Source organism: Pteropus medius, unplaced genomic scaffold (genome assembly GCF_902729225.1).
Source record: "Pteropus medius unplaced genomic scaffold, Ma_sr-lr_union100, whole genome shotgun sequence".
NCBI classification, from domain to species: Eukaryota; Metazoa; Chordata; class Mammalia; order Chiroptera; family Pteropodidae; genus Pteropus; species Pteropus medius.
In genome coordinates this window covers 2,062,280-2,089,494 of record NW_024351546.1, presented here as the reverse complement: position 1 = coordinate 2,089,494, position 27,215 = coordinate 2,062,280, and the positions used below count along the sequence as shown (strand labels likewise).

At 48.5% G+C, this 27,215-nt stretch overlaps 2 protein-coding genes across 6 annotated transcripts in view; both read right to left on the bottom strand.

Annotated features, from left to right (window-relative positions):
- Positions 1–62: 62 nt before the first annotated feature.
- On the bottom strand, positions 63–8,994 carry ABTB1 (ankyrin repeat and BTB domain containing 1). 3 transcript variants are annotated; one of them, XM_039843612.1, is made up of 12 exons: positions 8,848–8,994; positions 7,635–7,697; positions 7,485–7,540; positions 6,224–6,365; positions 5,900–6,059; positions 5,758–5,803; positions 5,254–5,370; positions 5,048–5,166; positions 4,636–4,734; positions 4,364–4,531; positions 2,432–2,632; positions 63–2,346 (listed from the first exon to the last, which is right to left on the bottom strand). In XM_039843612.1, the coding sequence occupies exons 1-12, from the start codon at positions 8,901–8,903 to the stop codon at positions 2,140–2,142; spliced, it is 1,434 nt and encodes a 477-aa protein (XP_039699546.1). In that variant the 5' UTR covers positions 8,904–8,994; the 3' UTR covers positions 63–2,139. The 3 variants fall into 3 exon arrangements, with proteins under 3 accessions (XP_039699546.1, XP_039699547.1, XP_039699548.1); XM_039843613.1 differs by having other exon boundaries at positions 2,444–2,632; XM_039843614.1 differs by lacking the exons at positions 4,364–4,531; positions 4,636–4,734.
- Positions 8,995–9,058: 64 nt separating this feature from the next.
- The window catches only part of PODXL2 (podocalyxin like 2), a 31,404-nt gene continuing 13,247 nt past the window's right edge, over positions 9,059–27,215 (bottom strand). For 2 of the 3 annotated variants that reach the window (XM_039843608.1, XM_039843609.1), the window contains exons 3-8: positions 19,597–20,369; positions 18,657–18,731; positions 13,298–13,454; positions 12,651–12,712; positions 10,185–10,364; positions 9,059–9,507 (exon numbers count right to left, since the gene is read on the bottom strand). In XM_039843608.1, coding sequence (XP_039699542.1) covers positions 9,295–9,507; positions 10,185–10,364; positions 12,651–12,712; positions 13,298–13,454; positions 18,657–18,731; positions 19,597–20,369 — 1,460 coding nt within the window. In that variant the 3' untranslated portion in view covers positions 9,059–9,294. Of the gene's footprint in view, positions 9,990–10,184; positions 10,365–12,650; positions 12,713–13,297; positions 13,455–18,656; positions 18,732–19,596; positions 20,370–27,215 lie in introns of all 3 variants that reach the window. The other variant, XM_039843610.1, reaches the window with a different exon arrangement.

Below are 27,215 nucleotides of genomic sequence, written 5' to 3'. Positions count from 1 at the left end.
AGAAAGATATGCTTAATGTACTAGTCCATTTCCCCCCGATATCTATTAAAAGAATTACATAGTAATTTTAAAAAATGTCTTTAATGTTTAAATCTCTTACTATAAACCTTGGCACAAGCAAGGTTAGTGTGTGGTCTTAGGTGGGACCTATGACTCTTGGGTCACTAGTATGGCCTCACCCTTCCTATCTGCGTACCCCAGGGCAACCAGAGTGAACTTTCAAAGATGAAAGTCAGCCCCATCACTCCTTGCTCACACCTCCCTCAGTGGAGCCCAGCATTTACAATTCACCAGGCTCACTAAACCGCTGCTGCACTGAGCCCTTCACAAGCAGTAACTCACTTAACACCCCAAGCAAGAAGGGAATCACTATTGAAATCATCTCCAATTTGCAAACAGCCAAACTGAGGTACAGAGCAGTGAACAGGCTGTAAGAGGTAGAGCCAGGGTGGGAACTCCTGGCTTCTGGCCCTGGACCTGAGCTCTGGACATGCTGACCCTTCCAGTCTCACCTTGGGCCCTTTCAGTTTCCCAGAACCTTGCACAAACACTGCCCTGCACCCAGCAGGATTACTTGCCACCAGCTGGGCAAGGCCCCCACCCCCACCCCACCTGCCTGCAAATTTGTTCAACTAATCACTCATCCTGGTCATTCAGACCTTATAGCTTTCCCCAACGCAACTAACACACTAGACCAACACAAATGAAATGCATTGGAGAGGGAAAGGAAAAGATTTCAAAAGTTCTGGAAAATGATAACTAAGAGTGAAAAGGTGTGAAGGGGGAGCAAAACAACTGCAGTGAAGACCAAGATGTCCTGCATTCAGCCTGTGAAAGAACAGTGAGTTTCCAACTCTTCCTCAAGGCTGTGCACACCACTCTGATTTCAGCCCACTATTCCCAGGGCAGAATGGAGCCCAGAGGCTTGGAGTTTGACTGCCTGGGCCTCAGGGCCCAAACTGGGGGTGTGGGGAGCTGTAGGCCTGAAGGGCATCCTGAGAAAGCCATCTCTGACCTCCTCAAATAATGTCACAGCCCTGTAGGAGGCCAGGAGGGCCTCCTCAAGGAGGAGCTTGGCCTAAAGGAAAATGGAGGTTCGGTCCTCAGCCCTCTCGTAGAATGAGGCCCAACATAGCCAGTGGCTTGTGGGATGGGTAGTGGAGGGAGCCAGACTGGGCCCAGGCTGGGGTCAGTGGGCCTCTTCCTCGCTTTCACTTCTCTATACCCACTCCTCCCTGACCTTCATCCTGGGACTGCAGAGCAAACTGCTGCCAGGCTGGCTGGGGCCTTTCTCCTCTGGTCCAGTCTGTGACCAAGCCTCAGTCCCCATCCCTGTGAAATGCAGGGCAGTGAGGGTTAGATACTATAGCTTTATGAACAACCTTTAGTATATAGTAAATGCTCAAAAACGAGAGCTAGAAATATGTATGGCTCCGAAACCAGTCCTTACCTGGTCTAAGGTTCGGGAAGCAGCCTCTGTGGCCTCAGTCAGCTCTCCCCACTAAACTTTCCCCTAGTCCCCCAAGAGCACATAGGTGGATCAGTGCGACTTTACCAAGAGGAGGCCAGGGGAAAGCAATGCCCTGAGAGGAGTCCCGCCATGGCGGGGAGGGGAATAAACCCATCCGAGAGATTTCAGGGCCCCTACAGTTAAACAGGGGTTGCCTACTCAAGACCTATAGACCTAGGCTACCCCCCAACCCCTGAGGAACCTCTGCTGGGTACCCAACCTCCCCTGATGGGTCCCAACTCCAGAACTCCCCTGCCACCCAGGCTCAGGCTCCGGCAGTGTAGTCAAGCTTTATTGCCACACAGACTCTCCGGGTGTCTCCGTGCCCAGGAGAAGCCAGCTGGTTTGGTTTTAGGAAGCAAGCAGCCAGAGCCTGGAGAGGCAAGGTGGGGTGGGGTGGGGGTGCTGGGAGAGGGAAGCCAAGAAACCCACCCCAGGTTTCCCTGAGTGGTATCCAGCCCCAGGGCCTTGGAGACTGGCTTGTACATTGGGGGATGAGGCTCATCCCTAGGTGAGCAGGGTAAGAAGCTCCACTGAGCCTCTTCCACCCACAATGCCTTGGAGGAAAAAAAGAGCACACAGATGGCCACACATGTGTGGTCCACAGCGAGCCCATGGCCCAGTGGTGGTTAGCAGTCCAAACCAATGGACACCAGCAGGTCCTCAAGCACACGTAGCTGCTGCTGCATCTCCTCGATATTGCTGTAGGTCTGCACCCTGCTGGTTATGTGGAAGCGGATGTCATCTACCAGTGGAATGGAGTCCTGCTCTTGCCGGGCAGCCACAGTTGCTGCTTCCTCCCTCACAGCCTCCTCGAAGTCTTCCCGCTCCACCAGCTGTGAACAGGCTGGCTCAGGGCATGCCCGCTGGCCGCCACCCACCAAAGTCTGCCCCCTCCCACTGAATCTCCCACCAGCCGACCTTCTCAATGACCTTGGCCATGTACTCAGTGCACTGGTCCTCGAGGCGGGCCAGGCGGAAGAGTTTGGCCACACGCCACACGCCTACCACGCTGTCCTCATCCAGCAGCTGGGCCAGGCTGCGGCCACACAGTCGCTTTAGGCCCGGCAACAGGTACATGTCAGCCATGCTCAGCACATCATAGGCCACCTCGGGGGACAGCTGAAGTGAAAGAAGGGGTGAGGGAAGGTATAGTCAGAGGTCATGAAGGCCTCTCAGGGGCCAGGCAGCAAGGCTGGGATCTGCTGGGGAAAGGGTGGAGGCCGTAGGCAGAGCAGGAGCTCTCTATCCATGTCAGCCACCCAGCCCAGATCCCTGTAAATATCCATGGAATCAGAGGGGCACAAGAGCCTGGGGTTCTGATGCTTCAGACAGAGCAGAACCTGAGCTCTGAATCACACAAACCTGGGCTCAGAAATTCTAGCTGTGGGACCTTGGGCAAGTCAGTTTACCTCTGTGCCTCAGATCCTCTGCCTTGAAAAGCTGTCAAAAAAAGTGACAGAAGTTTGCTTCTGTCAAAACTGAGGCAGGAACCCTTCTAAGGAGGGAGTAACTATTTACCTGCTCCCTTATACCCACAGATGCTGTGGGATTCAGGGCACAGCCATCGTTGTACTCTGTGCTGTGAGAAACCATGTGCTCAGCTCTGGTCCAGACTTTGGACAGCCACAGGGAGCACACTGGAGACAGAGTGGGCAGGACCTCTGCTGGCCCAACACAGGTCACACACACAGTGCTTATTTGTGCCATGCACTGTACTTGTGACATGTACATTCATCTGTACGAAACCTTAGTAGGTAACAACTACTGGCATCTCCATTTTCTAGAGGCACAAAGTAGCCCAAGATAACACAGCTTGTGAGGGGCTAACCCAGAATCAAACCAGGTTCAAAGTCCAAATTCTCAACCTGAGTCATTAAGAAGCTGCCCTCTGTGTGGCAAAGCTCCTTCGGGGATCAGGATGGACCAAGGTGGATGCTAGGTGGCAGGGACCAGACAGCTGGACTTTGTGCTGGAGAAATGAAGGAGGTGGGAGACATCAGCAAATCTGTTTTCTACTATGCTAAGTGGGTCAATACTGCATGCCATAGTATCTCCCTCACAGCTACTCAGCTCTGCCATTGTGCAAAAGCAGCCATGGACACTACAGAACTAAATGGGTGTGGCTGTGTTCCAGTAAAACTTTATTCACAAAGCAGGCTGGATATGGCCTGCAGCCCAGGATGGAGTGGACAACCTGAGTCTCAGCAAGTTCGCCTGCCCAGGGGCACTTACCTCAACAGGAAGGAGAAAAAATCCTCTCTTCTGTAAGTCACCGTATCTTGGGATTGCTTTATGACACTGGCCTTTACACACACACACACACACACACACGCATGCACGCCACCCCAGCAGAGCATGCTCTTGGCACTTTCTGCTGCTGCCCACATCACCCTGTTTTAGGAGACCCTGGAGCACATGAAGACACAGGGAGGCAAACGGGATGGAGAATAGAGAACCCCAGGGGTCTGCAGCAATCCAGAGGCAGGAGACTCAGGGCTCCCTGCTATTGTGGGAATTCAGAGTTACTGTCCCCACTTACTCTCCACTGGACAACTTAAAGACCCCATATGGCTGACACTAAGTTCCCAAGTGTCATGTGCTCATGATGCAGGTCTTGTTACTCATGCCTGTTCTGGAACCTAACAAGGTCCCCTCTGCCTGAAAGGAAAATCCCAATGGGCCCCACATTCCCTCTCCAGCCTCATGAAAAATCTGCCTCTAAGAGCCAATCAGGACCTTGGCAAGCCCTTGAAGCTCCACAGTAACACAAGCTGTGTAACTGTCCTGATCATTATTCTGCCCCTCCCCCAAACCCTGGGCCCAGTGCACACAGCCCACCCTAACTCGCACCTCTGTGTGATCGCTGTATATATAGTAGAGCACATGGGTAAAAATGTCAGGCGAGAGGCCATGCAGGGTGACAGCCGGGAGGCCGCCAGAGGCCTCTAGGCCCTCATTCTCTTGGAAGTGGTCATCCAGCAGGGCCCGGAAGTAGTCGCTGCGGCCACAGAAGAAAGCCTGGGGAAGACTGGGCTTAGAAAAGACCAGGGCCGGGGCTGTGCCCAGAGGAACTGGCCCAGAGCTTAAGGCAGGGGGTTGGGGTGCTGGGTGGTAGATGGCACCTTGTGGCAGAGAAAACTGCAGCCCTCTACTTGGAAGCAAACATCAGGGCAGATGTTGAAGCCATCGGGGCAAGGGAAGGGCAGCTCCCCAAGATCACCCTGGGGGATAGGAGAGGAGAAGCCATTAGAGCAGGTGGAAGAAGGCAGAGTAGCCAGCCTCAGCCAAGAGCCTATTCTAGCTTGCTCTAGCTTGATCTTGGAGGGGTAAAGTGCCACCCTATTTGCAGATTTAAATACAAGACAAACAACAAGAAGTAAACAAGTAGACTCAGAAAAAGTGACTGGCTCAAGGCCACACAAGAAATTGAACCCAAATGTGGGGCTTCCCTACCACAGTCCTGTCCCTAAACAAGCCTCCTGCCCACCAGGCCAGGCCCAGCCCCATGGCTGCCCCAGGCCCTGATGTGCTTACTTGGAGCTCAGGGGGCAGGGCACAATGAGCCAGTAGGGCCAGGTCCTCCCGGAGCCGGGGGTCTTCTGGGGGAGGCCTGATGCTCAGCACCTTCATATAAGTGCCTGGCTTGGATGCCACTGCAGAGGAGAGAGTGCAGCTTGAGGGAGCTAGGTTGGCCCTGTGAATTCCTGCCCAAAGCCCTGGACCCCAAAGCCTGAACGCACCAAACTCAGATACTTCCTTGCATTTGGCCTCCAGGTCACTGAGCAGGTCCAATAACTGGCATTGCTTCGCCAGGCGCTCACAGTCACTGATGTGTTCCACGCTGATGTCCAGGCAGCCTGGGTGCAGTGTGTGAAGCTCAGGGCCTGAGAAGGGCCATTAGCGGTACCCAAGCACACAGTTTCATAGGTTGTCCCTCCCACACGGCCACTCAGAGGCAGGGCTGGGATTTCTGGGCCTACATGCTGCCTTGGTTCCCCCATCAAGAGCCATTGCCCGAGTTCTACAGGCCCCAGAGCAGATGGGAAGGGGGCTCAGTTTGTGGGTCAAACTCTTGCTTAGTAGACATATCAGCTCATTGCCTCCCAACCAACCCAGAAGGCAGCTAGAACCATCTTGCACTGCAGGAGACAAAGCACCAGGCAATAAAAAGTCAGCCCAAGGCCATGGCTTGGTCTGCTGCTGGAGAGAAATGCAGCCCTCTCCCTGCCCGCCTGGGGGGTCACCTGTATACAGGTACTGCAGCAGGGCCCCAAAGGCCACGGGGTTGATCTGCGGGCAGAGACAGCCAGGAGGAAAGGTCAGAAGTGTAGCTCAATACAAGCCCCCTGCTGTCCCTCTGCTACCCACTCCCAGGGAGGGACGCACCAGTGGGTGCCTGAGGACCACAATGCTCTTGCCCTTCCATTTGGTGTCCAGCATGTTGGCAAAGTAAGTGCTGCGTGCACCCAGGATGCAGCGATGGGCCTGGAAAGATTTCCCATGCACCACGAAGACCACATCGCTGTGAATGCCTTGATCCAGAAGTCTGGAAAGGGTCAGATGGACGGGGACTCAGCAGAAGATCTCTCCTCAGTCTAACCACTCTAGTTCCCCGGCCCATCCCACAGGAGAGTCCTCAGCCCCATGCAGTCCACAGCCACCACAATCCACTGGGCAAAAGCCATCCTGATGCCCTATGCTCCATCTCACCGCTGCAGGAAGTCGTAGTAGTCCCGCCTCCTGCAGGAGGCTGTCACTTGCTTATAATCACGCAGGGCCCGACGGATGGTATCACTTGCAGCCCCATAGAAGCAGCGCTCACCCTGGAAGGTGTTGGCCTCACAGTGGGCTCCTGGGGGCAGCAGCACTCATCAGCAGCAGGTCTATGGGGCTGCATGCTACAGCTGGGGAGGGGCCTGGGGGCCTGGGGACTTCCTAATCCCCATCTTCCTTCTCCTTACATGTGAGTCCCATAAGCCCTGAAGGCCCCTTTCAATGACCCTGGGCCCACTAACTCCAGCATCCACACTTCCAGGGCCTAGGCACACAGGCATAGCCCTGTACATTCACACGCACATATTCACTCACACATACCAGAGACTACACAAAACAGAGTAGGCTCAGAGGCTGGCCCTGTTCTATGCACTGGGGTCACTGCCATAAACAGACAGGTCTATGTCCTCACCGAAGTGATACTCCAGTGGGGAAGAACAATAAATGAACCAACAGATGATGTTAGGTGCTATGAAGAAAAACAAAGCAAGACAAAGGATGACACTGATGACAGCTGCCACATAGCGAAGCCACGGAAGGGCACAGTGATGGTGACAATATGCAGAAACCAGAATGAAGCGAGGGAGTCAGCCATGTAAAGATCTGGGAAAAGGCAGTTTAAGCAGGAGAAATAGCAAGTGCACAGGCCCCGAGGCAGGAGCAAGCTTGGAGCGCTGGAGCACCAGAGAGGAGTCCAGTATGGCAGGAACAATGAGCACATGGGAGAGCCAAAGAGGAGAGGCCATACTGGGAGGAGCAGGCTCTGTGGCATCTCCCAGGAAGAGCAAGGCATGCTAGTTCTATGCTAAATGCAGTAGGAAGCCATCAGAGGATTTTAATAAGCCCCAATTGTTGAGCCCCAATTGGCTGTGATATAGAAAACAGACTGTAGGTGGGGCAGAAGGGGCAGCTGTCAAGACCAGTGAGGAAGATGGCGCTGCGTCCAGGCAGAGATGATCCAGGAAGAGATGCTGTAGCTGGGTTGGGCAGGAGCAGGGGTGATAGGAAGTGGACAGAGCAGAGAACAGGTTCTGAAAGTAGAGCCAAAAGTACTTGCTGACTGGGTATAGGAGGGAAAGAGAAGACTCAAGAGTGTTTGAAAGTGTGTACACACGCCATGGAACCCTTGTACATGTGTACACACACACACACACACACACACACACACATACACACTGTCCCTGTCCCCTTCTCTCACCATTGGCCAGAAGGTAGAGTACCAACTCTTCATGCCCACATAGGCAGGCGTAGTACCTGAGAGGGAAGAAAAAAGGAGTACCAGGAGGCAGTTGTCAGGACTGAAGGCCCCACCCTACCCACCCTGACCACCCATCCACCTGGCACTCACAAGGGTGTGCTGTCCCACTTGTCCCATACATTCACATCCACATCTCGCTGCTCCAACAGGTACCTGGGTGGGAACGGGGAGGTCAGAGCCTGGGTCAGGATAGGCTCACTCTGGGAGAGGAGACCCACGGAAGAAGAAGGAGGGACGACATCCTTTTTGGATGAAGGAAGCCTCCTCCAGCTGAGGGCAGATGACAGGCAGACCAGAGCAGGAAAGGAATTCCTCTTAAAGGCACCAGCAAAAACAGGGTGGGGAGGTGGGAACACAAAAAGCAGACCCTGAAAGTCAGAGGCCAGGCCCCAGAGCTGAAAAGGCTGAAACTCTGGCCTGAAGGCATTTGGGAGAGAGAAGGTGACTGGGCCTCTGCTTCTGCCAGGGCCCTCTGGCTGCTTGGGGCAGTGGGTTGGCTAGGGGAAACTAGAGGCAGGGGGACCAAGGAGGAGGCTGCTGTAGGCATCCTGATGGTATAGAAGTGTGAACAGTAGATTCTAGAAGGTGGAAGTCAGGAGACAGGTAGCTGATGGGATGTCAAGGTAAGAGGGTCATCATGTCACTGAGTGGGACAGCCTGGGGTGACGTCCAGGTTGGATCAGGGAGTAGAGTAGCATTCAGCTTTGGGAGTTATCAACTAACTCCGAGTGGCACCTGATGCCAGGGAGGGACCCAAGAAAGTTGTGGGAGTAAGTAATAGGGAAGAAAGGGCCAAGGAAGAGAAGTGCCCCACCTCAGTAGGGTACCCTCTCCAAGCTCACGGAGATGGCAAGTTTAGCACCAGATTTTCTATAACTGCATTTAGTAGTTTCCAAATCCCCGGAGACTAGAGGCTCATTCTGGGCCTTGGGGTTCCCAGCGCCAGCTAAAGAGGCATCAGAAAGAAGAGCCACGCTGGGAGTCCCAGGGCTGCCTCCAGTGTGGCCTTGGGCCCCGAGTGCTCAGGAAGCGAAATGCCTCTTCTCTCCGCCCGCTTCTTCTTCAGGCCTCCGCGTGGCAGTCTTCTCCAGTAAGCCTTCTAGGACCCTTTGAAGTAAATCATCGCCAGCACCTCACCCCCGTGTGTAAGGCTGCCGTAGTCCTCGTCTTTGACACCCAGGCGCCTGCTGACCGGTGATCTGCGGCGGGTATCGCGAGGCGCCCGCCCGTCCCGCGGCCGTCCCCTGCCCGCCCCAGGCTAGAGCCGCACCCCCCGCACCCTTCCCGGCCGCGGGGTCCTCACCGCACTCGGCCCACGTCCCCCTTCCTGCAGCTGGAGAAGAGGTCGCTGGTATCCATGGCGCGGGAGGGGTGGACACAGGCCGATCAACCTCGGGCAGCAGAAAAAGCAGCGGCGCGCCTGGGCCGGATGTAAACAGGCGCCGGCCCCGCCCTTCCCACCCCGCCCCGCCCCGCGCGGCCCCTCCCCGCAGCAAGAACGAGTCCGGCAGGCGTACGCGCTGGGCCCCGACACTCCGGGCGGCTTTAATCGGGGTCTCAGGAGCGGCCCCTCCAGGCGTCGGGTGGGAGTAGGGAGGGCTGTGCCAAGACTGTTTTGAGGGTCGGTGGGAAGCGGAAGGAGCCAGTACCGGAGGCCAGGCTGCGGGGAGCGGCAGGCCGGGAAGGAGGGGGCGCGACTGTGCGCCCCGGGTCCGCCCTGCTGGTCCTGGCGCAGCGCTGGCGCGCGTCCTTACAGGTGCGTGTCCTCCTCGAACACGTCCGAGTCCTCAGGGTCCCGCTTGCCCACCATGAGCGCGCTCCAGCCCCCTGGGCCGTTTACGGGCCCCCCGCCATTCAGGCTGGGCTGCTTCTCCTGCATCTCCGACTGGCTGTCGCTGGCCACGTCCAGCGTGGGGTTGTCGTGGCAGCCGTTCTCTACGAAGCGCAGCTCCTCGCCGTGTGACTGCGGGCCGGGACAGGGCTGCTGGCTGAGTGCCACAGGCCCTGGCCCTCGCCTGCCCCACCAGCTGCACCCAAGTGCCCCGTTGACCTGGCCTAAGACCTTGAACAAGTCACTTCACTGTTCCTTCCTTAGTGTGTAAAACCCTACAGAGGGAATCCCAGGGGACCCTTGACAGATGGCACTTCCCTTCTGTTCTGTTCCCACAGCTCAACTCCTTTGTTAAAACAGTTTCACTGATCCTTTGACTAAACAAGCCTGTGGCCTCCCTGACACCAGCTGATCCCTCCCAACAGCCTCCTTATAAAGAGACTCCAGGGGCCTGCTGGGAACATAGGGGTCGTGCCCTGGCCTTTTCCTTGATCCTTAGGCACTGTTGATTCAGGGCTTCTCTGGTGAGACTTCGGGATGAGCGCAGACTTTTAGGGCCACCCTGCCCAGGAGGGGCTGGTGCCACGGAGGTGGTTGTGAGTGGGGCTGACGCCCTGCACAGAGGGAAAACTGGGATGCAGGCACTAGACAAAAGGCTTCACCTGCAGTACCCCATCCCAGGATAATTACTGCCAGCCAACCTAAGATGCAGACACTGAGTCTCCAGATGATGGAGCTTGTTGGGCGCTCCCATCTCTACCAGTACCACCCCAGCCCAAGACCCCTGCTCCACCTGCCCTCATGCTCACCACGTGTTTGAGCTTGGGCAACCGGCGCTGCCAGCAGTTGTAGAGCAGGCCCAGCACAATGATGATGACGCAGATGGCACCGATGACCACCAGCACGACAAAGAGCGTCCCATAGTCGCTACGCACCTGGCTGGCCCGGGCCTGGCAGCTGCTTGTCATGGAGTAGTTCTGGATGCCAATCTAAGGGTGGGAAAGGCCAGGTTCCTCAGCTGAGGTCCCAGGGCATCATGGTTCCCCGTGGGGCCTGTGGGGTCGGGGCTCAGGGACGGGGACAGACTTTGAGAAGGAGCTGACACTCCTGGCTCCTGAAGCTCCCTCAGAGGCCTGGACCTGTGCTCATGAGGGACTCTCTCAGCCTTATGCCCACTCCGTTCACCTGAAGGCAACTCCAAGCCTCTCTACCTCCCACATCTCCATTCCCTACCTCCCTCACATCCCTACCATTGCTCTGCCTGACACTGACCCTACTGGGACAGAAATCTGCCTCTAAACCCAATTGGTTATGGCCCTGACACCCCATTGAGGCTGGCCCCTCCCATCCTGCCATTCATGATCAAAACTAGATGGAGTCCCCATACCTGTCCCACCAGTTAAGAAAAAAGAATACAGATAAGGGCAACTGTGATCCCCTTTCCACACATCCTCCACCACATACTACCACTGAATCAGTCCCCTGAGAAACAACTTCCACCTTGGGGGTGGAGTATTCTGGTATCGTTCTGGCCATATGGGCCAGAGACAGTACAGGAGATGCTGGGGACAGCCCACATCAAGGGCCACCCCGAGCCTCCCAGCTTCTTCCCTTTTCCCCCTGGAGTGATCACCAGTGGTATTTAGCTACACAGGCCCACGCCCACACTGCAGGCTGTCTTGGGTGGATGGACCTGCTTTCTCTGGCCCAGAGGCTGCTATGGCCCAGCAGATATTCTCTCCACAAACCAGCATCCAGGCAGAGGGGAAGAAAAACGGTGAGCTGCCCTCCTCAAATGACAGGTGCCAGGGTGAAGGTGCTATCTCCTGGACCCCAGTGCAGAGACCTGAGAGCCCCTTTCTGCCTTGTGCTCCCCTTTCTAAGACCAGGAGGTATTCAGCTCTTCTTTGGTTTCTGCCTGTATATTTCCACTACTTTTCTCTATTCACTTTTTATCAAAGATCCATTTTTCTTGCTAGAGCTTGATAAATTTGCCCACTAATATACTTCCAAAGGCCCAGCATGCCTTTTGGCTATGTCACACCCAGGGGCTGGGAGAAGAGACATGAGGATCTGTTCCCACCTGCACCAGTATTCACAAAACCAGAGGTTCACAACCAGAATGGCTCTCAGTAGCCATCTGGGTGGCACAAAAACAGCATCATGATAAAAGGCCAGGGTCTTGAGTCATTCAGGCCTGATCCAAAGCCTGGCTCTACCACTACTAGCTGTACAATCTCAGATGAGTCACTACCCTTCTCTGGGCTTCAGCTCTCATCTTAAATGGGGTACCAACAGCACTCAGTAGAGCCTCACTTAATGCTCATAAGCCCTGGGGTGGTGAGGAGGGAACCCCGCACAGTATGGCCTCAGTAAGCACTCAATATGCTTATCAAAAAAAAACAGAACCCCCATGTCATCCAGCCCCTCAGCCTTGCATGTACTAGATAAGGAGGCAGAGTCATGTATGGCTCATTTTTGTTGTCAAATACTGCACAGCCCTCAAGAAGGAGGAGGACTGATGACAGATCTCTGGGTTTCATAGTGAGTGGAAGGGATTTTGGTGGAAATGGTGACTGTCCTCAAGGAAGGAAGTGGAATGAGGAGTAGGAGGACCAATGGGGACCTGCCCCTCCCATCAGCCAGGGCTTTGTTCCACCCTGCACAGGTGCTGCAGGCAGCTCAGGAGGAGAAGCTGGCCAACCTGTCTCCTCAGCCCAGGTCTCCAGGACAGGTCAGTCACTAGGTCAGGTATGCCTCTCAAGAAGGCAGGGCTATCCACTGTGCTCTGAGCCCTGCCACTCAACCCCAGCTTATCCCCAGCTGGCCAAGCACTGCAGACTCCCATGGGTTCTGAAGCCTGCCCAAGCCTCTAGTGCTGTCTCCTATGGTTCTGGAGCTATAACACAGACTCCAAAGCACCAAGCTTCTGAACAGTTCCTTGGCCAGACATGGTATTTCTCCCACTGTCTACTCAGAAAACTTCCACCTACCTATCAAGATGCCCCTCAGAGGTCTCCTCCCCTCTGAGTCCTCTCCTGACCACCACCCCCTCTGCAGCCTCTTTCTGGCCCTGTCACATGCCTTGTGTAGTTGGTAGTTAAGTGCTCACATGTCCCATGGAAACTGTGTCTTGGACACCTGAAAGGAAGAGCTCCAAGAGTCGCCTTTCGCTCCTGCTCACTGCATGGGGCAGGCTGCCTCTGGCCCTCAGGGAAGGCAGCTCTATTCCCAGAGCTTTAAGGAATGGGAGGGGAGCTCGTCCCTGCCCTTACCTCCACAAGACTCCTGCGGATGTCACTCAGCATAGAAAGGACATCTTGAGTTGGCACCACCCCTGGGGGGAAACACCATTATCAGCACAGCCCTGGTCACTGAGGCGCACCCTCTGTGGGCTCCTGGCTCCCTGGAACAGCCTCTGACCTGAGCTTCCAGAACCTCACTCCCTGGCTCCTGACCACACACGGACCTAATGGTGCATGTACGCTTCTCTGCTTGCTGCCCACTAATTGACTCATTACAAAGGTTTAGTGAGTGCCCACTATGTGACACCAGGTTGTGATGCCAGTCACTTCCACAGCCTCACAAGGCTGTGGAACACAACCCTTCTCAGCCCTCCACACAGTGTGCATTGCATTGTCTGGCACCTGTGCTGAAACCACACCTCTTGTTCCCAATGTTCCCACCCTCCTCTTCCTATCTTCAAGCCTGTTGATAATCTAAGCTAGGGAGTTGAAGCAGCACCTCATCTTGCTATCCCAGAGGTCCACGTCCAAAAGCCATGGCTGCATTTTTCCACAGTTCTGTCAGAGAGCTTCTGTGGCCTCCGAATATGTTTAATGGTTTAGCCCACCTGCTGCTGCCTTCCTGGGCCCTCTCCCCAGACATGTCAACATCCCCCATGGCCCCCACCCCCGCTCACCCTGATCGCCCACCAGGGTCATTAGAAGGTGCTGCTCCTTCTCACTGGGTTTGCTCAGGGAGATGTGCCAGTCCCCATGGTGGCTGCTGCCATGACGGGGCAGCACCTCCTCCACCAGGGCCAGGAGCTGCAGCCCCCGGTGCTGCCGGAACACCTCCTACAGGGGCACAAAGAGAGTCTATGTTCAGTGAGGGAGAGGGCTCTACTCGCTTCTGCCTCTAGGCCAGCTGCTCCTCCAGGCCCCACCCAGAGAACAAGCACTGGGAAACACCATCTGGCTATTCCAGAGGGGGCTGCTCTGAACCACTTGAGAGTCAGTCAGCTTGGCCTTCAGGAGGACTATGGGTTTGTTTCCTGTAGGCAGGCATCCAGGTGCTCCTCCTGCCCTGGCTTTGTGCCATGAGGAGAGTGTGGGGTCTGCCCAGGGATACACCCAGTTGAGCTGAGAGGATACCTGCCCTCATGACAACAAGTCCAGAAGTGGGTGTATAGCATGTGAAAGAATATGGAAGACTGCTCATGGTGCCTGTGTGTTCAAGTGTATAGTGCAAGGGATGAATATATCGGGGGGTGGAGGTAACAGCCATACAGCCACCTAACCATGCTCTTCTCTCATTGCAGAGATACAGCCCAGAGCTGAGGAGTCAAGATAGACGTCTGAGTACTCTAGTGATGGTAGAACTAAAACAGAGATGTTTAAAATGGTAACCTCCCCGGAAGCAGTGCTGGGAGCAGCAGGAGGGGTATAAGGAGACTTCTTATCTGATAATCTTTAGTACTGTTTAGATTCTCTTGACCTTGTAAATATGTAATTACATAATTTTTTTAAAAAAAAGAGCAAGAGGCCTGCACTAAGCAAGAACTGAGTGAGTGGCAGGAGCTCAGGCTGGGGCTGGAGGCCAGAACCCTGCCTCTGGCTCCAGCCTGCCATTGTCCCTACTTAGCTCTATCTGGAAAGAGACCCTCCTTTGGCCCTATGGCTGCTCTCTACCCTCCTGCCCCATCTCCCTTGACCCCCAGCTCCTCTCCAGTAGTGTTTTCCCTCCTGTGCCTGGAAGTCAACAGTCCCCTGCTCCTAGCCACCAAGGCTCCCAGACACCCCTCTCCCAGCTGCTCAGCTCTCCTGAGTGCTCTGCTATGAAGCTGCAAGCCAGGGCTGCCCGTGAGGCACAGGCATCTCACCAGGCCACCCCTGTGGGACCCCTGATACTCCTAGTCTCCTTTCTGCTAGAGCCCAAGCTAATGAGACTTCCCCTGGTTGTCATGCCAAACTGAAGGTCACCAGGGTAACTGAAGTTCCTTGTTACCATGACGCGTGCCAGTTTCAAGCTCAAGCCTTGGCACTCATTGGCCTAACAGAAACCCAACTCAGTTCTGAATATGGGAGAGTGGTACCTGGAGATAGCTACATGCAGCTAGGAAAGCCACCGTTCCTGAACTAGTTCTTACCATCTTGATGTGTGTGTATGTTTAGGGAAGGGGTGCACTCCTGCACCTGTCTGAGCGGGGTGCAGGATGAATGCACTGTGACACGTCAACCCAACTGCTTGGGAAAAAAAAACATCCTCTTGCCACAGGCAGTGCCCCCCCCGCCCCCCGCCCCCTGCCATGCAGTAGCTCTGTGCTCCACAATCACAATGTGTGCGTTCCCCACATTCTTCTGGGTCCAACTGCCTGCCTAGCTTAATCCTCACAGTAAGCCTACAGTGTTAGGATGGGGAAAGTCTCAGAGAAGTGTAGTATTTTGCAAAAGGTCACAGAGCTGATAATGACAGAACCAGGATTTGAACCCAGATTATTTAGATTCCAAAGCCAGGGCTTTTCTCTCATGCCACTGACACTCAGTTCCCACCTACAAAATAAATGCTATGAAATATATAGTCATCAGACTCTCCCAGAACTGATATTGTGGGTCTATGGGCTTCAGCCAGGCAATCCATCAAACTGTACACTTAAGATCTGTGTGCTTTTCTGGATGTATATTGTAAGTCATTATAAACAAGGATGAGGGGGAAAAAAACTAAAATTGAACACAAACAGAAAGAAATAAACCTAATTATATTTCTAATGTATAACTGCACCAAAAGGAGGAAGAGAGTTATGACATCTTAGGTAAAATAGGAGGAGCCAGTGAGTCTGCATTACTTTTTCTAGATACTGAGGATCCAATTTCTCAGACTGAAGCTCTAACTTGCAAGACTCCCCCTTGCGAGACTGTGAGCACTTTTCTCCTCATCTTTTCCCAAAGACATTTTCTCTGTATATCTCCATCATTTTATATGCACAATACTCCTATTACTCTTCGATAATGTCAAGGTCATTAAACACAAAGAAAGGCTTGAGGAACTGATGTTCCAGATTAAAGGAGACTAAAGAGACATGACAACTAAATGCAATGCATGATATTGAATTAAATCCTGAACCAGGAGGGGAAAAAAAGCTAAAAAGAACATTATTGGACCACTGGTAAAATCTAAATAAGGTCTATAGATTATAGTTTTCTGTAAGTGTTAATGTCTTGATTTTTATAACTATATTGTGATTATCCAAAAAATAAATTCTTATTCTGAGGAAATACACACTAATGTAATTAGGGGTAGGAGTAAAAGAGAATGATGCCTTCACCTTACTCTCAAATGGTTTGAAAAAATGCTAACAATTGGCGAATCTGGCTGAAGGATATATGGATTTCTTTGTACTATTCTTTCTGCAAGTTTGAAATTATATCAAAATAAAAAGTTATGAAAAAAAGAACATGAGAAAAATTAAAGACATTTTTACATAAACAAAGGCTGAGATATCTTTGCAGAACGCACCATTAAAGATAGATTTCAGGAAGAAGGAAGTTAAACCCAGAAGAAAGGAGTGAGGATATGAGAAGACATGTGAGCAAAGAAACAAATAAATATGTTGATAAAACGAAATAAGCACTGACTATTAATAATAATGACATGCACAACATCACTAATCATCAAGAGAAATACAAATCAAACCCATAATGAGGTTATACCTCATACTCATTAGGATAACCACGATAAAACAAAACACACACGCACACACAGAAAATAACAAGTGTTGGTGAGGATGTGGAGAAATTGGCACCCTTATCCCTGTTGATGAGGATGTCAAATGGTGCAAGGATGTAAAATGGTGCAGCTGCTGCAAAAACAGTACGACAGTACCTCAAAAATTATAAATATGATCACCATATGATCCAACAATTCCACTTCTGGATATATACCCAAAAGAATTGAAAGGAGGGTCTTGAAGAGATATTTGTACCAATGTTCATAGCAACATTATTAACAATAGCCAAGAGGTGGAAGCAATCCAAATATCCACTGACGGATGGATGAATAAGCAAAATGTGGTCTACATACAATGGAATATTATTTAGCCTTAAAAAGGAAGGAAATTCTGACACATGCTACAACATGGATGGACCTTGAGAACATTCAGCTAAGTGAAATAAGTCAGTCACTAAAAGACAAATTTTGCCAGGGACTGAGAGAGGGTGGTAAAGGGGAGTTTCAGTTTTATAACATGAAAAAGTCCTGGAGATATGTCTCACAACAATGTGAATGTAATTAATACAACTATGTACTTTAAAATGATTAAGATGATAAATTTTATGTTAGTTTTCTTAACACAATAAAGAAAAATCCACCATAAAAACAATGACTATTTAGGTGGATATCACATATTAGATGAGCACAATAAAACAAAAACAGAGAAAGCAGAATGAAAGCATTTTAATATCTATGTGTTACCTGAAAAGAGAAGGTATTATCTTTAGACTTTATTGTTCAAGTATTTAAGGGTCCCCACTACCTTTTTTGTGACCTCTAAATACCATTTTTCAATAAAAGGAATGAGAGCTTGGAGAAATGTTGATTCTGTGTCTGGGGGAGAGAACTTACAAGATGAGCCTGGAACATCTTATTACACCAGAAAGCCAGGAAACTACCAAACACTAAATAGGTTGGTCAAAAGGACTCAGAAGCCAACTCAAACAGGCTTTCACTGATCAAATACAGGGCATCTGAGCATCAGTAAAAATAATAACTGTGATGAATTAAAACACATCAATATGTTAAAATCCATCCATTTAAAATGATTCTGGAGAAAAGAAAACACCTCATTGGCCACTTTTGTATTAAATACACGCATGTACTTTCTCTTTCCCCCATACCTACTAAACAAGGATAAAGAATTTTTTTTAAGTCTAAAACCACAAAGACAAAACCAAAATAAAACAGAAAAGAGACAAGAGCAACAAAATCTGGACACTGGAGGCAGATGAATGAGTTAGAATTTCCCGATTTAGCAAGCCCCAAAGAGCAGAATTCTAAGCCAAAAGAGGGAAATCTGAGAAGCAATCACTTAAACTGTTGAACTCCTCAAACATGCTGGAATAAGCAGCACTGGTTACTTGGCAAGAGGGAATGAAACTGTACTAAAAATAGGAAAACTGTTTGAAAACCTATTTAGGCAGCAGCTGGATCCCTAGTTCCTCTCTCCAACACTACACAGCTGACAAATGTCCCTTCCTCCCAGCAGAAGATTGGAAGTTTATTCTTTAAAGAGGGGGAAACAAAGAGTCTCTGACCTAGAGGACACCAGGCACAACTGCGAAAGGGGGCTCACACTACAAACACCAATGTAAATGAATATATTTATACATACATGTTTCTAATAGTGAGATGCCCAGCCTTCTCCCCACCCTGGCTCCCAGAACACTGGCAACCAGTGCTTTATACTCCTGATAGAACAGCAGTTCCATTTCAAAGAATCTCATCACCCAGGAGGAAGGTCCTAAAGATGTTGAGATTAGAAATTTCTAAATGAAATGACCCAGCCAGCCCACCCTCCTAAGAAATCATAGCTAAGAAAATCTGCCATCGCTCTCAAAGGTTCCAACTAGCTTTCTGATGGCCCTCTTTAAATGCAGTGAGCAAATGCCACCAGACATTTGAGGAGAGTATGCATGTGGAAAAACTGAATGGAAACAAAGAAATGGGGAAAGTAACCTATGTGGGGAGAAAACATTTTAAAAAATAATTTCAGTATCCTCAGAGAGATAAGACATTGCACAGATGAGCAAAACTATACCTTTGAATTAAAAACAGAGGGGAACAAGAACAAAAGAGCCCTTAGAAATTAAAAAATATAAAAGCACTGTCTTCTTGGATGATGGTGGGTGCTGGTTCATCCTCCGGGTTAGGCTGGCCTCCTCTGACTTAAGGGCTAAGCCTCCCAACCCATCCACTGCCCATTCCCCAGTGCCCACCCTCTGCCCCAACTCTGCCTGCCTGCCTCCAACTTCTGCCTGCGATCCTTAGCCTAGCTCACCACTCACACAGTCTATGTTCTCTGTCATGTTCAGAATGATATAGTTTTTCCCAGCCAGATTGCTCCAGTCTTTGCAGATCACCTGTACAATGAAACAAAAAGAACGGTGACAGTTAAAAAGGCATAAAAAAAGGCATCCAGAGAGAGCATGAGTGGAAACTCTTTGGGAAGCTAGGAGGTGAAGGCCATGTGTAGGTCTGTAATAGCTAGATGGGAGCTGACAGCCTCTGTAAGGTGACATGGCCAGGATCCAATCTAAGATTTACAAACCCAGATATCTTTAGGAACCAAGTGAGAGGAGGAAGCCAGGAATGACAGGAATGAAAGGAAGATGGAACTGTGCCAAAGGGGCCAGACTGCAGAGGGCTTGCCCCAGCTAGAGACAAACCTGTTTTAACATTCTGTAGGCCAGACGAAACATGCCTGTGGGCCAGATCCACAGGCTGACAATTTGAGACGCCTTTCCTTTCCTTCTGGTATTGGGGGGGCATGAGCAATGAATTGAGCCTATGTGCGTGCGTGCACGTGTGTGTGTGTGTGTGTGTGTGTGTGTGTGTGTGTGTACTAGGTGGGCGTAATGGGGGAGGAACAGAGGGCAACTGCATATATGGCGGTGGGCATGGAAACGGTGCTAGAGAGAGCAGTGCTAGAGAGAGCACAGGTCAGACACCAATTCTCACCAGTGTCATAAGCAGTGGGAAAGCCAAGGATAGCAGCAGTAGCACCTGAACAAATAAAAATCAGGATAGAGCACTAAGCTCTTCCAAGTCTTCTACATTGCATGTAAATGCAGTGAGGCTATCCACTATTGGGCCATGAGGTGTGCATCCCCAACAGTTCTGCTGAGGATCTATGTGGTGTCGAGCACCTCCATCATCAGCCTGGAAGACCTCCCACCACTGCACAGCCCTGGGATTTCCAATGGCCCACACATGCCTCCACATTACCTGAGTAGAATCCCAGGGGATTCTGGATTGAGCTTCAGCGGCCTGCCCTTCTTGGGGTTGCTGGCTGAGGTCTTCTTTTCCCAAGATAGCAGAGGAAGGTGCCAGCTCCATGTCTCGGGGGGCCAGGGGGAAAGCAATTGAAGTTCCAGGGTAAAGGGTGCCTTCATTTGGGGTCTCAGGCCCACTGGGGGCTTCTGCTTGAGGGAATGAGGCTGAGGACAACACCTCCCCTTGCTTGCCAGCCAATCCAGCTGTTCCCACAGTAGCCTCCTTACTTGCCTCCTGAGGGACCTCAAACTCAACTTCATGCCCTGTGGCTGGCAGCATTGTGACCCCTGCCTTTTGGCTGGTGAAGTCCTGACCCACCAGAGTCACTGTACTTGGGGTGACTGAGGGTGGTGACAGGCTTGGCTCCATGCTGCTCCCCACCTCCACATCCAAGGAGGCCTGCTCCCCAGAATCTTCATGCCTGTGTTTGGGGGCCCCTGGTGTCTGGCTGCTGCTGATGAGAGAAAAGTCATGGGCCTGAGTTTGGGTTTCTTCTTGGGCTCCATTCACAGGCAGCAGCTCCTCCTCTTCCTCCTCTTCTTCCTTTTCTACCTCCTCCTTCTCCCTCTCCTCTTCCTCTTCTTCCTCCTCTCCAAGAGCCATATGCCAGAGTGGGTCCACCAGGTTCATCCTGGGCAAGGAAGAGGGGAGGCTCGGTGTCTCTTGACCCTGGCTGGTGTCTTCTATGGAACCTGCCTTCTCAGTTAAGTCTGGGAAACCATAATCTAAGGACAGAGATAGAAAATTCATTCACTAGTTTTATCATTTGTTGATTTGTTCAGTATTTGCTGAGCAGATGACATGAAAGAACTATGAGACCCTCAGTGGGACACTGGGGTGGTCACACTATTGGTCATGTCAGAAAGGAGTGGGAAATGAGGTTGGGTACAGGGCAGGGGGCAGATTGTGGGGAAAACAAAGGCCAGGCTGGTCCTTGTTTCCTACATGATAATAAAAATGACACAAATCTGCCACAAAAAATCTATGAATATAGGAATGTATAAAGTAGAAAGAAAGTATGTATGATTGTACCCCTCAGAGATAGCCCTTGTTAACAGTTCGATGGATTTCTTCTCCATCGTTTTTATAATATGTTTGTGTTTCCTCATCTGGGGATTTCACCTAGAAGATCCCATAACAACCCATTACAAAACATTCCCTTTATGAGGTCTGAGGACCCTCTGATCATAGGAACAAATGAGACCCATAGATTATGACCACTGTTCTTAAACTGTGCTCTTATTTAGAACTCAGGACCTGAGTGGAAAATGAAAAAGATGTAAGGAGAACTAGAGAGAGGCTAGGGGCTCTGGGTTTTACAGCCTTCTAGAACATACAGGGACACTGCTGGCAGTAGAAGAGGGGATTTTTATTCTCCGTGCTATTCTGAGAATTACATTTTGAAGCAGAGAAATTAGGAGACCTCCTAGAGACTAAGACATTTTCTGGCTTTTCAATGAACTCTAGGCCTTTTCAAGATAATGACATGAAATTCATAGAGCAGTTTTTTTCAGAAATTCATTCGAAATATCTGAAGCTATATCTAGGTAGCAACTTTTATTGGCTGCCATTTTGTTTCAAAATAATAAATATCAAAGACAGTTTTAAAAGACTTTTTAGAAACAAGAGATGGGAATAGTTTAAGGTGGTAAACTAAGTCTACTCATTCTCCTCTTCCCCCTCCTCCTCTTCCTCAAATATTCATGTCAAATAACAAAATTTCTTTCACTGTCAAAATGAAAGTTTTAGAAGTTTAGATAAATTTCTGGGAACATGGAAAGCAGATGAGATCATAGGAATAGATAGCCCTTCAGCCAAAATAGACATTAAGAAAAGACAGCAGTGGAGAGGGAGGCTCTTACTAACAGAGTTAAAGGATAGAGGACTGTGGAATTAGCAAGGGTGTAGAACATAGAAAATTCAGGGAACAGAATGTAATTTTAAAATTCCAATTAGTATCCTCAGAAATATCCAAAGATATTGTATCCCTAAAATAAGAGCGGGATAATAAGAAAATTAAATAACCATTAAAAAAGAAAAAGTTCTTGGAAATTGAAATTCAATTGTTGAAATGTATATATTCAATAGAACGACTAAGGGGGAAAAAGTCAAAAGAAAGTCTTCAGAGAAGAAGCAAAAAAACACAAGATTTTAAAATGATTTCTGAAAAGACAGAATCAATAAAATGACGAGAATAAACAGCCAAAGAAAGAAGAAAATCTCCCAGGCCTGATACAATGAACCTTCATATTGAAAGGGCATATAAGCAAGGCGAATGATAGAAGACTCACACCTAGCCTCCTTCTTATGACATTTCAGAATTCTAAGTGGCAAGAGAAGATCCTAAAAGCTCTCACAGAAAGAACAGGTTACCTATAAAGGGACAAGTAACAGATTATCAAATTATCCTCAAGCTTCTAATTAATAACACTAGACTGAAGGAAGGAAATTGAAAAATGCATTCTAAATTCTCAGGGAAGTTTATTTTGAACCTGGAATTTTATACACAACTAAACTATCATTCAAGTGTGATTGCAAAATAAAGACACTTTTATAAATACAAGGACTTAAAGGTTTTACTATCCATAGATTCTGAGATAATTATTTAAGGATGATCTCCAAGAAATCCCAACCCTGCCCCCGCCAAAAAAAAAAAAAGACATGGGAAATCAAGAAACATGAGAGAAATGTCATAAAAATAAATCTCAGTATGGAAGATATGCAGGTCTATAGAGCAATTATTCAAATTAGAATAAGGATCTAGAGAGCTCTGAGAGTTATCAAAAAAAGAAATATTGATTTTCTATAAGAAAAAGTCTGATTTTTAAAAGCTGAATAACCTTAGTGATAATTGAAAGCTCACTATAATATTTCGATGAGTAATTAAAATATCCTACCCACCCCACTTTTGTTAATTATACAACTCTTTTTGGGTAGTACAGACTTAATAACTTGAGATCATCCATTCCTCTATCCCCTACACACACTCTGTATACCTATTCCCCACACAAAATAGTCGGTCATGTCATTCAGGGGAGAGGCCTACTGCTGGAACAGTGACCACAGAACTGCTGAAGAAACCCACACCAGACTCTAATTCTGAGGAATCTAGTATTATGTTTACATATGAAAGAACAATCAAGGTTCACAGGACATTTCAGGAAAGTTGGATTCATGAAAATGCATGAGAGTGAGAAAGCAAAGCAACTGACCTCTTAGAGAAGAGTTAATCTAGTAAACAAAAGAGAACTTAAAAAATTTTCTTATTAACATCTTCAGAGATATTCAAGAGGAAATTATACCCATGAAACAAGTACAAAGTAGCATAAAATATTTTACTTCAACATAAGTAATAACTTTATAATAGAAAGATGTGTTTAAAATGGAAATGCAATGCATGAAAACAACTGAAAGGGCTGGATAACCACTTGGCAGAAATACTATAGAGCAGAATGTCACATGGGTGCTTGGGAAAGAAAACAAATACAATCATGAGATTTCATTATTTTAAGATAATCTGACAGCAATGTGCAAGAATTAGATGAAAGAGGGGATGAATGAAAGCAGAGAAAAGACTTAGGGGCATGATGCAATGGTCCAGAAGAGATAAATGAAAGTGATATTGAAATTTTTGAGAGAAGAATGGATTGGGAGATGCCCCTGAAGTAGAATTGATAAAATATGAGTTGGCTGGCTAACAGGAAGAATTTAGCACTCTGGCTGATTGTGGAAGTGGCTGTGCCATAACAGAAGTGGTAAAGTTTAGAGGAAAAGTGCATTGGAAACCCTCAAAGAGCACTTGAACAATCCAACATATTAGAGGAAGCCTCGAAGGTGGAAGGATGGCAATGCACTCACCAGCAGAATCCCATTGGGGTGGCAGTTTCCCACAGGGCAAGCTGACCAAAACAATCTCTCTACTCAATTTGATAATGACTTTCCAAAAGTCAGGTCTTTATACCTCCAGAGAGAGCCTGGCTCCCAGTAGAATTCCTCTCTAAGATGGTTGATAATGCCAGTCATGCTGTTGGTGACATGATCTGGGAGCCAGAAGACTTAGCCACCAACTAAGCAATTCTCTGGGCTTCAGTTTTTCATATGATAAATAAAGTTGCTGGTATATGTGATTGCTAAGGTTCTTTCTAGCACCAATGTTCTAAGTTTTGGAGACGGTTTTGATAAATATCTTATACAGATGGCATTAAGAAAACTTTACTCTCCTAACTAAGAATAAAATAGGGCTCACTAGATTACAAACTCTTAGTGACAGAGCAAGGTGGTTTTCTTCATCTCTATATTCCCAGCACCCAACACAGTGCCTGGCCCAGAGTAGAAAAGACAGTGACACATGTTTGTTAAACTCTTGATTCTCATCATCTGCTTCCTACACCCAGAACTTGTCCCTTTATGGAGAGAAGAGAACTACCAAGCACAGTGTAGACTTCTTCACTATCTGCACAAGTTCCTCTCCTATCTCCATAAATGTGATCACTCCCAAATGGTCGGCCTCGACTCATCATTCCTATACTTCTTTCTCACAGAGTTCATTGTCTTGATGCCAAAGTCTCCCAAATCTATATCCCTCACCATCTCCCTTCACCCTTCTAGCCTCTCATCTCCAGTGACTTGACAAATCACTAAATGATGCTCGCTGGCACTTGGAATCAGCAGGAATTTTCCTACTTCTTTACCACCTCTCAGCATCCAACATGATTTCTTTTCCTTTTACTGTGAGATCTCAGTTCCACTACTTATTGAATGTATTGACTTGAACAGGTTACTTCAGCTTGTGTGTTACTTATGCGTCTCCTTTTCCTTATATGTAAAATAATAACAGTACCTACCTAGCACATAGGGCTGTGGTCAGTATTTAATGAGATAAAACCTGGGTACAGTCCATAGTACAGAGCAAACACTCAATTAATTTTAGTTATTTCTCCTCCTCCCTTTCCCATTATTATCATTAAAGTAATTTTTATACTGTAAAATCATAAAAGGAAAAAATAGCACTATTCTGGAAATCTGCTCCAAGAATGAGGAGCAGGATAAGCGCTTGAGTGATAAGTCAAACAGAATCCAGGAAAGAAGGCAGGGCATAAAACGACTGACCATCTACTGACAAGTCTAGATATGATCTGAATAGCAGAAATGTCTTAGCTCAAAAACAAGAATTTATTGGGAGGCCCAGTAGGGGCACAGATAATGAAATGAAGGTGTGAAGGGAAGTCTGCCAAAAGTAGCTGTAGGACAGACCTGGGTGGGATGAAAACGGGGTTCTCAGGAGAGTGGGTAGTGGGACAGGACCTAAATATGAATGTAGACTAACAAGTAAAGAAACAAATCTTTATGTGACAGTATAAGCACACTATAAATGTTTCTGAGAAATGACTGAGAAAGATGCAATAGCACTTCTATGACATTCCTTCCCAAAATGAAGAACGTGAGTCTAATCATGCAGAAACAGACAAGCCAAAATTGAGGAGTATTCTATAAAATAATTGGCCTACCTGCTTCAAAAATGTCAAAGTCATGAGAGACAAAGAAAGGATGGAGAATTTTCCAGAATATAAGAGACAAAAGGGACATGACAATTAAATGCAGTACATGATTCTAGACTAGATAGTAGACTAGAAAAAAATTTTTTTTTCATTTGCTATAAAGGACACTACTGGGAAAACTGGCAAAGTTTGAATAAAGTTTGTAATTATATAATAGTATCATATCAATATCAATTTCCTGATTTCTGATCACTTACTATGTTTTGTAAGAGAATGTCTTTGCTCTTAAATACACACTGAATTATGCGTAAAGGAGCATCATGCCTGCAACTTACTGTCAAATGGTTTAGAAAAAATTCTATGTCTATATGTCTACATACACATACACAGAATAATAAAGCAAATATGGCGAAATGTTAACAATGGGGGAATCTGAGCAAAGGACATATAGGAATTATTCTTGAAAATTTTCTGTAAATTTTAAATTTAAAAGAAATAAGATGAGAGAGAGGGAGTATATCACTTTAACTAGTGGCTAGTGAATTTGCTGGAACCATCAGAAGAGAAGAGAAAGAAGGTGGGGACAGGGCAGGCCATCCTAGACTAAGAGCTCAGAACGATCCAGGAGGAAGGAATACAGTTGCCATGAGACAGACAACAAGCCTGGTGGACAGGAAGAGTGCTTTTCCCACTCAGGTTTCCAAGGCAAGAAGACCAGACTTCCAGAAACCTGCAATACAGAGAGGGGAGAGGAAGCCTTAGCAGTCATTTTGGAGGGGGAAACAGAGTAACTTGGCAATGGAAGAAGAAAACAAAAGAAGTAAAATGGATCAGGAAAATGAGAGACCTAGAGATAACGAGAGAAAAGAAAGAGGAGAAGATGGCACCAACAGGGGTGAGGAGAAAGGAAGAGAAAGGAGGGAATGGGTCTCCTCTTCAGGTAAGGCAGGCAACCTCCTAGGTCCCCAGTCTCCTTATGCAGTGATGGGCTGTAAATCCCAAGGACCCATCCACGGCTACCATGGAGAGCTGTAACTTCATACGAGGAGATCCTGTCCTGTTTAGTGCACCAGGTTCTGCCTTCCTGTTCCATCTCCTGCAGGTATCTGGAGGTGGAACAGTAGAGTCTCAAAACCCAGAAAGCCTGCCTGGGATGAAGACATACCTACAGAGCACTTCTCACATGCCCCATACCTGGACACAGGTATGAACAAGCAGAGATGCCCAAGAAACACATTGAAGACAGAACAAAACCCAGTCAAAGTCTGTTCCCAGGAGGGTAGTGACATCTGGAGCACTGAAGAGATGTGAAGGGTTCCCCATAGCTCAGGCTCTCCAAGGGGAAGCTCCAGCTTGGCCTCAAAGTGTGGAAGGTCAAGTTATGGCTAAGCTGAAAGGGGAATCAGAAGAAGTTAGTTCAGTCCCTTCACTGTCCTAGAGATACCAGAGGACAGCTAATGTCTTGTCCCACAGGCTGACAAACTTCCTTCCCTCACGCACCTGACAACAGCGCTGTGAAGCTGCAGCCCCCTGAAGGCCATGATTGGAAACTACAACTTCCTTAGAGCCCTGGGGAAAATCTGGTTTCCCATTCCAGACTCCAGGTATCTTATACTAGATAGGGGCCCTGTGAAATCCAACAGGCCATCATCTCCTCTTACAGATGACAAAACAAAAGCTCAGAGAGTGAAGGATATTTGCTCTAAGCTGTGAAGCTAAACTTGTCATGCTAAAAAGGTGTGGTCAAAGCCAGTATTTCAGCTGAGCTTGAATCACTAGACTGGTTGACATGTAAGAACCAAGGCCAAGCTTCAGAGTACCGCAAGCAGGGATTGGAATTCTAGATGATCACCCTCTAGGCTCTGTACATTCACCCCTCTGAGACATGAGGCTAAGATGAAATGATATAATAAATGCAAAACACCTAGCCTATGAAAGGTACTCTTTTCTCCCCAAGGCAATCTCTGAAAGTCACACTACTACATGTCTTGCACTCCTCTGAGCTTTCTGTACAATCCAGCTCTCAGTACATGTATCTGTGGTCAGCTATTATTATAATGGAACTCCAATGAG